A 12,142-nucleotide genomic window follows, 5' to 3' on the forward strand; every position below is an offset into this window, starting at 1 on the left:
TTTTCTTAAGAAAGACTGTTCTTTAAACATACTTAATATAAATCCAGCTCTTCTGCATGATTCAAACCCTTACCAGCTAAGCTACTGAGGTAAGAAGGATAATTAACAATACAACTACAACAAAATTATTGGAGCAAGAAAATATGGTAGTATTTTTCATGTATTAATCCTATAGACTAAAAGTACAAATAAATATTATGGGCTATTTGAACCCAGGGACCTTTCTAAGATGAAGTAATAGGACAATTGTCCACCTGGAGACTGGTTCCAGTCTCATGAGTTAAAGGAGAATTGAAGAGGTTACTGGGAGCTGAAAAACCTACCCCAAGGGCAATTCACCAAAAGGCTGCTTCTTTGAGCTCTTCTAGGGTGAAAATATGCTCTCTTCCATTTCTTTTACATCCCTTTGGTTCACCATATGACAGTTGGTAATAGATCTTTGGTTAGGCCTGTAATTATATAAAACAATGCTAGAAGTTCTTCTCTTTTTAAAAAATGTTTTTTATTGATTTCAGAAAGAGGAAGGGAGAAGGAGAGAGAGATAGAAACATCAATGATGAGAGAGAATCACTGATTGGCTGCCTCCTGCACACCCCCCAATATGGATGAAACCTGCAGCCAGGGCATGTGCTCTGTCCCAGAATCGAACCGGCAACCTCTTGGTGCATGGGTCAACACTCAACCACTGATCCACAATGGCTGGGCTAGAAAGTCTTCTTAATGCTGATTATAATGTGCAATACAAATCACAGTAACAGTCAATTAATTTCTTTTTTTAATTTTATTAAATTTATTGGGATGACATTGATTAATAAGATTATATAGGTTTCAAGTGTACAATTCTAATAATACATGATATGTATATTGCATTGTGTGTTCACCACCTAAAGTTAAGTCTTCTTCCATCACTATATATTAAACCCTCTTTACCCTCCTCTACCTCTCCTGTAACCCCCTATCACTTTGGTAACCACCATACTGTTCTCTGTGTCTATGAGTTTTGGTTTTTTTGTCTTGTTGGTTACTTTCTATTTTAGATCCCACATATGAGTGAAATCATATCATATTTAGTGACATAAGTAGGATGAAAAAGTCTCTCTCTTTTTATTATTCATTAATCCATTATCTCTCTCTCTCTCTCTCTCTCTCTCTCTCTATATATATATATATATATATATATATATATATATAGATAGATAGATAGATAGGTAATGTATATATATACTATATATATATATATATATATATACATATATATACTGTATATATATATATATATATTGAACTCTACATATACAAGTATAACTCAATATATATAATGAACTCTCCTTTTGGTGTTGTCACACATGCAATGATTTCATTTGTTACTCATCACTGCTTTCCACTCTTTTTGTTAGTTTTAATGACATTTGTGACATTATTTAAATCTGTGCTGACTTTGTGTCTTGCTATAAGTATAGTTTATGTTGTCCAAACTGTCGTTTAGACAGGCAGTAACCTGAACAATGGTCAGGATTTAATATGGAAAACCAAACCCATCATTAAAGTAGACAATAACTTATTCAGTGCATCATGTTTGTAATAATTGTATCCTAAATTAAGATCATCTTTGCTAATGGTTAAATGAATTAAATTAGTGAAGTATGTATGGACATATTTATGCATTTCATTGGCCAAGTTTCAGTGATTTAAAAAGGTGTCAAATCTTGACATTCAGAAACTCTGTTGACTCCTGTCCTCTCTCCCTTTGATATTTACTTTTCTTGCAGGCCATCAAACCTTCTTCTGGACCAAAGCAATGTTGACATCACTACCTTCCGCACAACAAGTGACTGGCTTAATGGTGTTCGAACAGCACAGTGCAAAGAAATCTTCACAGGCGTGGAATACAGTTCTTGTGACACCATAGCCAAGATTTCTACAGAGTAAGAAAAGTTTTTAAGAAGACTGAATGATTCTAAACTTTCTACTGAGCATACATGTTTTGGATTAATGGGTTATAAATATTAGTTGAACCTCTGAGTTACTTACTGTTCCCTGTAACCACTGAACTGGTTCCTGGGTCTCTCTCTTTATAAATAACACCTTTTGGGTTTATGTGTATTGGTGTATCTTCTTCCTTCAGTTATACCAACAGATACACAGACCCAAGCCCTTAACTAAAAACATGAGCAGATAGGGCATGATGATTTTGTGTTTTCTGTGACTTTTAACAAAACCTACTTTCTGTGGAAATGGAAAAGAAAAATTTAAGTGGGTAAGCTGGTATACAGGGAGACATGCTAAAGTCAGAAGCAGCTTTCACAGCTGCTAAATAAGCATATCACCATCTATGATTGAGTCTATGAAGGATTTCATCTTTGCAAATGAAGTTACAAATAAGTTTAAGGTATTACTTTATTGTTTTCCTTAAAAAGCTTCTATTCAGCTTGGAAAAACAATATAAATAATTTATATGGTTTGATGTGTTAAAAGGCAATAATAATTAAATATAATATGATGAATTTCTTAGACAGAAATCTTTGGATAATAGCAATTCTTTGGCTGGGGAAACACATGGGCTTAACGGAAGGGGGTTTACCATGTGAATCCAGTGATTAGTCAATAACCGTCATCTTTGTTCACAAGCTATGGTAACTGGGAGCTGGCAGTAAAGAATTAGAAGCCATATTCTTTTCCCTGTGAGTGAGAGTCAATTTACTTCATTTCTTAATGTAACCTACATCATTCTTTTCTTTTTCTGCACAGTGACTTTTGCTGCACTCCCATGACCCTAGATAAAAATGGCTTTCTCAGCCCTCAGTCATGCAATCTTAGTTTGCTACTCAACTGACTAGGGCCCAACTCTCTTAACCCCAAGCCCTCAAAAGAAAATTTGGATGGGCTCAGTGCTACTTGTATATGACACCTTCAAAGTCATATGTTTTCCATTATAAAACTATTTCTGTTCAAAAGAGGTGAAGTAAGATGGCATGAACTTGGCTCTAGGAGCCTTTTTCTGAGGGTAAAATAGAGAACTGTTCCAAAAGAAAAAGTTTTTGTCTTGGCCAGATACACCAACTTATACATAGTTTTGTAGCTTGTACAGTTTGTTTGAAAACTGTGTCCATCTTTGTTTCAGAATCTTATATCTTTCATCTTTGTCTCTTAAAACAATCTCTTTGTTGCCCTCTATTTCCTTTACGTTAACCTCTCCTACCAATATTTGAATATTTAAATATTGTTGAATATTTGAATATTGTTGAATATTTAAATATTGTTGAATATTTAAAACTTTTATTATCATCTTGTCAATCATTTAAACAAAGCCAATGTGGAGAGCTACAGATGAGCTATCAAAAAGGAATGTGCAGTGCAATTAGTAGAGATATAAGTGCCTAGTAAGTAGGTAAAGAAGTTGATCATTCATGGCATAATATTCCAATCAGAAACACAACAAGTCACAAAAGGACCTCGTTTATTACTATGGAAGAGGAGAATTGTTCTGAAAAAAATAAGCTTATTCTAGTCTATTTAACCTGTGTTGGTATTCCTGTTTAAAGGGAAATTCACTGTTTATTGAATAGACTTCTGACTCAATCTGTAACACGCTTTGACTTTCGGTAGTAGTTATTTTGATCATACACAATCACAGGATATAGTAATATATTTAAATATTTTAATTCTTATTTTATTAATATAAACAGTTGGGGTTATGGTATACAAGACACCTGCTTTGGGGCACAGAAGCATAGGGGAGAGCAAACACAGTTGAATATTTCCACACCATTGCCAGATTTTCAAAGGCAACATTTTATAAATGTATATTTTCAATAAAATATCAACACTTAATAACTTTTAAATAATGAAGTGGATGAGGCAGAACATTGTTAATCTGATTAACTGCCAGCTCACAATTTAAATATAGTCAGACATTGTAAGTTGTGAATATGTTAAGAAAGCTATTTGCTTAAAAAGGTGAAGTGGCAGCATGTTACATTTCCAATTGAGAGATATATTTGTCTCAACCATACAGTGTTGGACAGTAAGCTCTTTTTTGCTGGTTAGAATGTTTTCACTTGATAGTTATTATTATTATTTAAACAATCTGTACGTTCAAGATGAAAACGGACTTTCCTGAGACTCAACTCTTTCAGGTTTGTACTTAACACTGAGTCACATAGTTTCAGATCTGTCTGCATTTCAAACTCCACAGTTATCTTTCTTCTGTCCTTTCTCCTGAGCTCAGGAACAAGATAGAATTAAGATCTATTGGCCTGAAATTCCTTGAAAAGAATTATTTCTTAGATCTCAGTGTGGTGTACCTCCTGCCCATAGTTTATACTACAAAAATTAGAATTAAAAAAAAATTAATACACTAATTATTTGGGGAATTCTAATGAGACAACATTGATATCTTAAATCCTTTAAAATATTTAACCCAGTATTTCATCCTTTTTTCAGTCTTAAGTTTATTGTTTGAATTTGATTTCTTTCAATCCTTATTTTCTTTGTGCCATTCAGACTCAATTAAGAAATTATTCCCTTGATTAAATAACTCCAGAGAGTCTTCTAAAATAAGATAGTGATAACTAAAAAAGGACATTAAATTATTTTTTCTATCCATACTATCAAATCACAGAAAAAGTTCAATGGGGCTTCAAACTTAAATATTAACTTGTTTCAGTTAGTTCAGGATTTCATTTACAGCAAGCTACTCAAGTCATTTCATTTTCAGATGAAATACAGAAAATATGCAATTTAATTCAGTATATATAACATATATTTTAAAATATTATTTAATACCGTAAGATAGATTTCAGAAGGTTAAGGTAATAAGGGAAGAGAGAATGAGAAAGGGGGAAAAAGTGACCATAGACTCTGGAGAGAGAATAAAGTGTGTGTAATGAATATTAGGCAGATTCATTGCAACATGTCATTATCCTGTACTCTTGGAGGCCATTTTCCAAGTGTCATCACCTATCCTTTTGCCTTTGAAGTACCATATAGCTCATTAACCTCTGGTCTCAATCTTGAGTTGACCTGTGGTCTTGAACTTATCCACTGCCCTTCTGAACAGGGTAGTCAAGATGATATAAGCATGTGGGGCGTGTTATTGAGACTATAGCAGCTGTATGTTTAGAACAATTTTGTACATGGCAAGGTGGTAGGTAGAAGACATTATGGAGGAGGTAGAGAGAGTGGAGAGTCCACAAAAACCCAAGCTAAAGCATAACTTAAAGGGATTATTGCTTTAATTCTCTTTTCCAATATAATCCTTGGCATTAAACAAAATTATGTTTATTATTAAAATGCTGCTTATATTGGGTTCTGAGACATGGAATCTTAAAGTTTTATGAAGATTTCTTGAGGCGTGAGCTTGGAACATACAGTCCTTCCTACTGAATCAAGAGCCCCAGAGTTGGGCTGGCCCTTCAGAGAGTTCTGTGAATGCTCAGCATCTGATTTTTCCTGGCTGCTGAGGTCCAGGTGCTCCAGAGGGAGGTCAGAGCCAAGAGTCACAGCATGGCACTGTGTCATATTACTCTGTCATTGTGCTTAAATTTCTCAAATAGCTCAGGAAATTAGTATTCGACCTTGAAACATTCTTTTTTTTCTGCTATCCATTATTTTCTTTTTTGAGCTTTAAAAAAAAAAGAGAAAAAGAAGAGATAAATATTAGCGAGTCATAAAAATATGATATAGAATTGTAATAAAGATGTTAAAAGAAATACAAAAAGAGACAGGATCTATTGATTTGTACACATATATTTATATCCGCCCTGTTTTCTGGCTATATATTCATAACCTGACTTTGAAATAATACGGAGACTAGGATAGAAATGTTTCTTGCTCATTTTGAAGGTATATAAAGAATCAAAATCCCCCAAGGAATGCATTTTCTTTCAAAAGTGGGGGTCAATGCAAACAGCTTATATTCTCTAAGTGAAGGTTTCATTATCCACAGTTACATGAAGAGTGACAAGTTTGATGTCACTTCCCACTAGCCTTCCAGGTGAAGCAAGGCAGCTGAAGAGTATGATCAGAGAGGACCTTGGGAAAAACACAAGGTGTCCATAGAAAATTTGTCAGCCCCTTGAATGGCATCAGGGCGGTGACCTGTAGATCATCAGAAACTTCATTGCCAGCTCAGGTGATAGGCATGCAACCAGTCTTGGTTAATTTTATGCAGGAAATAATTAATTATCACCTAAATTGTTTCTTAAATTGTTACCTATTTTCTACTTGTCCAGCTTTACTGCTTGGGAACTCATTTCTTAAGGAATCATTAGTCCATTACTATGTAGTTGAAGTTGAAAGTCCCAATTTCTCATTCTTTCCTTTAGGCTCAATATAAAGGTGCTCCATGTGCGCGTGCGCATGAGAGAGAGAGAGAGAGAGAGAGAGAGAGAGAGAGAGAGAGAGAGAGAGTGTTTTCTTCTTAACATTCTCAATTTGCCTGGGTCTCTTTGACAAGTGATACTTTACTCCTGTATCAATTTCCCCAGATAATTGTATTTTGGACTATTGATTTATTCTTTAGTAAGAACATATTGAGCCCCTACTAAATGATAACCATTATTCAGAGTGTGGTTGATAAGCAGCGTACAAAACCAACAAGAATGCCTATTCGTATGAAATTCACATTCTTGGGGAGTAAAATAGAGAATTAAGAAAATAAATCAGAAAGAAATGTAATATGCTGAACAGTAAAAATGTTTGGAAGAAAATAAAATACGAAGTGAAGGTATGAATATAGAGAGGTTTTACTATATTAAATAGAAGGGTCAGGAAGATCTCATGAGATGGGGCAGTTTGAGTCAATATCTGAAAGAGGTGAATATATGAAATAATTACTTGAGTCAAGACTATTTAATTAATGATTTGCACATGTTCATATAACATATTTTTCTTAATGACTTTTTTTTGTTCTATAATCTTCATTTTATGTCTGGTTTCTGAGTTTAAACTATTTTAAATTTAGTAACTTTGATAGAAATCAATTCTTATAATTTTTTCTACTTTTAAGAAATTGTTCCAGTTATCTATGGCTGACAACAAACTGTTTTAAAACTTAAAGACCAAAACAACAATTTTCTTGCATATCACAATGCCATGGGTTATAAATTTGGGCAGACCTAGACAGGAAGGTCTTCTGCTATAGTGTCAGCGCTGACTGAAGTATTCATCTAACAGGAATATGGCCTTGTGTGGAGGGCTGAGATGGTTTCATTCCTGTCACATGGTGCATATGGCTACATAGCGGAGACTGCAGGCTAAGTACTTTCACCTGGCCTCTCCAATGTCTCAGGGTAGTTAGACTTCATATATGGCACTTTGAGGCCCAGAGAGAGTGTCCCAAGGGAAAAGAAGTTGAATATGGCAGTTTCTGAATACCCTAGTGTAGAAAGTGATACAGTGTCACTTCTGACATACTCTGTCAATCAAAGTAGTCCTGGAGCTGGCCCAGATTCAAGGGAATGGGATAATGCCCCTACAAAGAATACGTGACCATCTATATCAGTGTCCTAGGGCTGTCATAGCAAATTACCACAAAGATATTGGCTTAAACAACCAAAATTTGTTTTCTCACATTTCTGGAGTCCAGAAGTCAGAAATCAAGATGTTAGCAGGGCTACAAGTCCCCAAGGGCAAATCCTTCCTTACTTCTTCCGGCTTCTGGTGAATCCCAGCATTCCTTGGTTTATGGCAACATAACTCCAATATCTGCTTCCATCTACACATGTATCTCTTCTTTGTCACTGTGTGTCCTTTTCTGACTCTAATAAGAATAGTCTCACTAGATTTAGAGTCCACCCTAACCCAGTATTATCTCATCTTGATCTTTGTCTTAATTACATACACCAAGAGCCTATTGTAGTTTTGGGTGGACATAAATTTTGAGGGGACACTATTGAACCCATTTATATAACATTTATATTCTTCTACAATATTAGAGGTGAAATGGCCAGGATACTATATATTGATGATGTAAAAATAAAAATTATGTCCAAACCACTAAGATGGATGATTTTGCAAGCTTTGTTAACTGAAAATCTCATGCTTACATATTATCCAGGAAAGCGTGATTCTCACCAAATATTTTTTTTTTTACAGTGACATGAAAAAGGTTGGTGTCACTGTGGTTGGGCCACAGAAGAAGATCATCAGTAGCATTAAAGCTCTAGAAACACAATCAAAGAATAGTCCAGTTCCAGTGTAAAGGGCTATTTCTCAAAGGGAGTGGTGGCTGTGGAAGATGTAGCATCACTCTGCAGACAGATGATAATGCGGGAGATACTGGTGGAAGTTTCAAGCCCTATAAGACACTCATATATGAGTACAAATGCCTTAAAATGGAATTAAAAACTCTTTATTTTCCCATATCATTAAGTGGATTGGTGGGTGGGTGTTATTTTGTTTTGCCATTGATTTTTTATATTAGTTGATGGATGAAATTAAAATTCTTCAGCATGAAATGATGAAGAGCTAGCCTAGAGCCATGGATCATATACTGACTATTATAAAAGCAAAACAAGTGAAATAACAAAATGAACATAATGGCTCTGTTCACTACTAGCCACAAAGGAAAAGACTCGTGATATTTTTCTACACAGAAGAAATCTGTAACAGGTATTTTTTTTCTTTAAAAGCAAGAAAAACAGAGGAATTTATACCTCAAACTATCTGGCCATATTTACTACCTTTTCATTGTATTATTCTCTTTTATTTGTTAAATAGCATATAAAGTTTGTAGCTGTTTTAAGTACCATACATTTATAATTATTAGCTTTGTTAAGAATTATAATGTAAAATGTGTCTTAATTTTGAAGAAAAGTACATATTTATTTTCTTTCTAATTGTTTTTATTGTTTTCTATTTATGCCTCAATGACTTAATTTGGATTTGTTACAGCCAAGTGCCAAATGCTCTCTCAAATTGTCAGCAGTAGGAAACATGGAAAACTAAACATAGGGAATCATAGGTTTCTTTCCAGATTTTCAAAACATCCATGTATATATAGAAACCAAATCAACTTCCCTGTTCATTCACTAACCAAATCTCTCACAGTCTGAATTATCTCACATATTTTTGTCTCTCCATTTAGTATAAACTATATGCTCCTAATTTAGTGTAATATACTGGCTTGTAAGTAATGGGTTCTCAATGACATACCTGCCCTATTCTGGTGTTTAGGAAACCATTCATTGGTAAAGAAGCTAAGTTAGAGCTCCTAAATAGAGAATAGCTACACTGTAAATAATTGGAATCCTATTTCAATTGCTGCATTAATTGGCAACACAGGCTGTTGGCCAATGCATAAGTAAAAAGCAATCACTTTCTGGCAGGCTCTGAAATGTCACTCAATATCTTAGCTTATAATTGCTGAGCTGTTTTTAGCTAATGATTATAACTAAACTATTCATCTGAATCATGGGAGTTTAGTTTAATTAACTAAACTTTGTAATAATCTATAGCAGGTATTGTTATCTTAAAGAGTCTTTCACTGAAATGCACCTGTTGTAATGTTGGTGTATAAATTAGAAGCATTAAACTACTTTACATAAACAGTTTTATTTTTGAAATACATAAAATGGTTATCTAGCAAATGATTCAAAATCTGTAGGCAGTGGAGAGATCTCTCATTGTGGGAACTTAGACTTACTATTTCATAAAGGTCAAATATGAGCATAATCAGTAATATTTGAAAAGCTCTACCTGGTATAGATCTAGCCACTAAAACATTCTATCTATATCTTCTAATGCTGATATGATCACTTTATGAGGATAATAAATGCATATGTCATAAGAATACAATGGATAAAACAATACTGCAAACTTTATGTTTTTATGCAAAATGGAACATTATATAGCTTACAATCAGATCAAAATTCACAAGTGCTAATATGTTGTAAGTTTACTGTAATAAGGCTTAGGTTGTGTTCCTTCACATATGAGATTATTTCTTAAATTTGGCAATAATCCTTACAGTCAAATCATCCAACTAGAATTTTATATTGGATATATAAGAGCATGAATTTTTATAAAGTTATATGCAATGATAACATTAACTACAAATTTAACTTAAGCCTAGAAGCAGCTAAAACCAATTTTTATGTTGTGGAATGTTAGACTGAAACCTAATTCTGGCTTTAATCTCATTTTATCCCAAACAAGCATTTACTTTTGTATTCTGAGCATACTCAACGAAATCTGTGCATTTTATGAACTAATAGAAGTTGAGGATTGTTATTTTGGTTATGGTCTCCATTTGAAAGCAGAAGTCATATACACAGTATATTGCTCTTCATTTTGTTCACTATTTTTCTACCCGACCTCTTATACATTTACTTTACACAATTCTTATCCTGTACATATGTAAACATAACAGTGTACGATTCTTAACTGTGCAGTAGAGGTACTAGATGCTGATGGCCATCTCTTTGTGCAGGAACTGCATTGACTTTCCATAAACATGAAACCATATCTCCATACAATGATATGTATCATATTATCTGTTTTGTATCGTAAACTTGATTTACATATATTATTTATTTCTGGTACCTTGCCCAGATTATTCTGTACTATCAACAAAACCATGTATAAATGTGATATGATTGAAAATATGTACTTACTTTAAACTTGTCTTTTCAAAACATTACTCATTGAGTTTATGTTGTACAATGTAGATGGCCTCTTACTAATGTAAAATGATTTGTAGTGGGAACATTTATATTTTTATAATAAACATAATGAAAATATTTTTTACAGATTGAAATACAGAAGTGGTCTTTGAAACTTTTAAATATATTATTAAAATTTGTGCTTATTTAAACAACAAAATAATGAAATTTATATAAGTCATGAAGAATGTGCTTCTGTTTCTTTTTTCTCCTTTAGTGAGGAGGGATTCATGTTATGCTCTTGGATGTAGTGGGTGTGGTTATGTGGAATCACTGACCCAAAGGGTTTAGAGGTGTCAGAGTAGGTTATGTCAAAAAGCCAGAGTATCATTTATGAAAAAAGGAAGGAATTCTGAACAGGCTAAATAAAACAAATAAAAAACAAACAACCACGATTTCAGAAAACACTCTAAAAAACACCTCATACTTTGTAGAAAGTAGGTAACTAGTCAAAGTAGTGCATCTACTTAAAGAAAAACCATTGTACATGAAAACCCAAAAGCTAACTCACAATGTAAGGCCAGATAACACCTGTGATCCACATTTCCATAGTGGTAGAATTAGGTAAGGAAAGATCAAAAAATGTCAGATTTGAGCTTGCCTTGAAGGAGAAATAGCATTTGAAAATGTTGAGAAGAGGCAAGGATAATATGTAAGCAGATTAACTAAGTAAAAGAAAATAGGTAAAGAAGAACATATTTATTCATTTAATAAAGATACATTATGCACTCAGATGAGACAGGTGCTTTGCTATCACCATTTACAAGTTACCAAATCTTTCCAGCAATCCTGTGAAGAGATCCCTTTTAGTAGATGATGGAATCAAGTTGTGGAATTCTTCCCAAGGTCACCCCAGTGAATAGAAAAAAAGTTACTTCAAATTAGAGTCTTCTTACTCTGTGTTCTTTCCATAATATAATGGCTACTGTAATCCAAAAATTATCTGGGGCCAGTGCCAGTGGCTATTTGCAAAAGTGATTTGGGGAAAAACTGTGGATAAGTAGAACAAATGATACTGGAAATCTGTTTTGGTGTTGGAGGCATGAAGCTATGCACTTACTCTAGAGCAGTAATTTTCAACCTGTGTCCCAAGGCAGGCACACTGGTGAGCCACAGAACTTTTAAAATACGTAATACCTGCCCTGGTGGGTGGCTCAGTTGGTTGGAACATTGTCCCATACACCAGAAAACTTGTGGGTTCCATTCCGAACCGGGCACATACCTGGGTTGTGGTTTCAATCCTTATTGGGAGGCAACCTATCAATGTTTCTCTCTCTCTCTCTCTCTCTCTCTCTCTCTCTCTCTCTCTCTCTCTCGCTGTTACTCTCTCACTCTCTCTCTCTCTCTCTCTCTCTCTCTCTCTCTCTAAACTCAATAAACTTATCCTCAGGTGAGGATTTTAAAAAATAACATGCAATACCTGACTATTTAGTCAGGGACAATGACCTATTTTCTCTTAGATTGTCAAATAAAAAGTA

General features: G+C 34.1%; 1 protein-coding gene across 1 annotated transcript in view; it reads left to right on the forward strand.

Moving 5' to 3' along the window:
* The window catches only part of EPHA3 (EPH receptor A3), a 365,983-nt gene extending 357,266 nt beyond the window's left edge, over nucleotides 1–8,717 (forward strand). The window contains exons 16-17 of the mRNA XM_036349783.1: nucleotides 1,770–1,925; nucleotides 8,098–8,717. Coding sequence (XP_036205676.1) covers nucleotides 1,770–1,925; nucleotides 8,098–8,203 — 262 coding nt within the window. The 3' untranslated portion in view covers nucleotides 8,204–8,717. The remainder of the gene's footprint in view (nucleotides 1–1,769; nucleotides 1,926–8,097) is intronic.
* The last annotated feature ends 3,425 nt before the right edge of the window (nucleotides 8,718–12,142 follow it).

Source organism: Myotis myotis, unplaced genomic scaffold (genome assembly GCF_014108235.1).
Source record: "Myotis myotis isolate mMyoMyo1 unplaced genomic scaffold, mMyoMyo1.p scaffold_m19_p_2, whole genome shotgun sequence".
Classification (NCBI taxonomy): Eukaryota; Metazoa; Chordata; class Mammalia; order Chiroptera; family Vespertilionidae; genus Myotis; species Myotis myotis.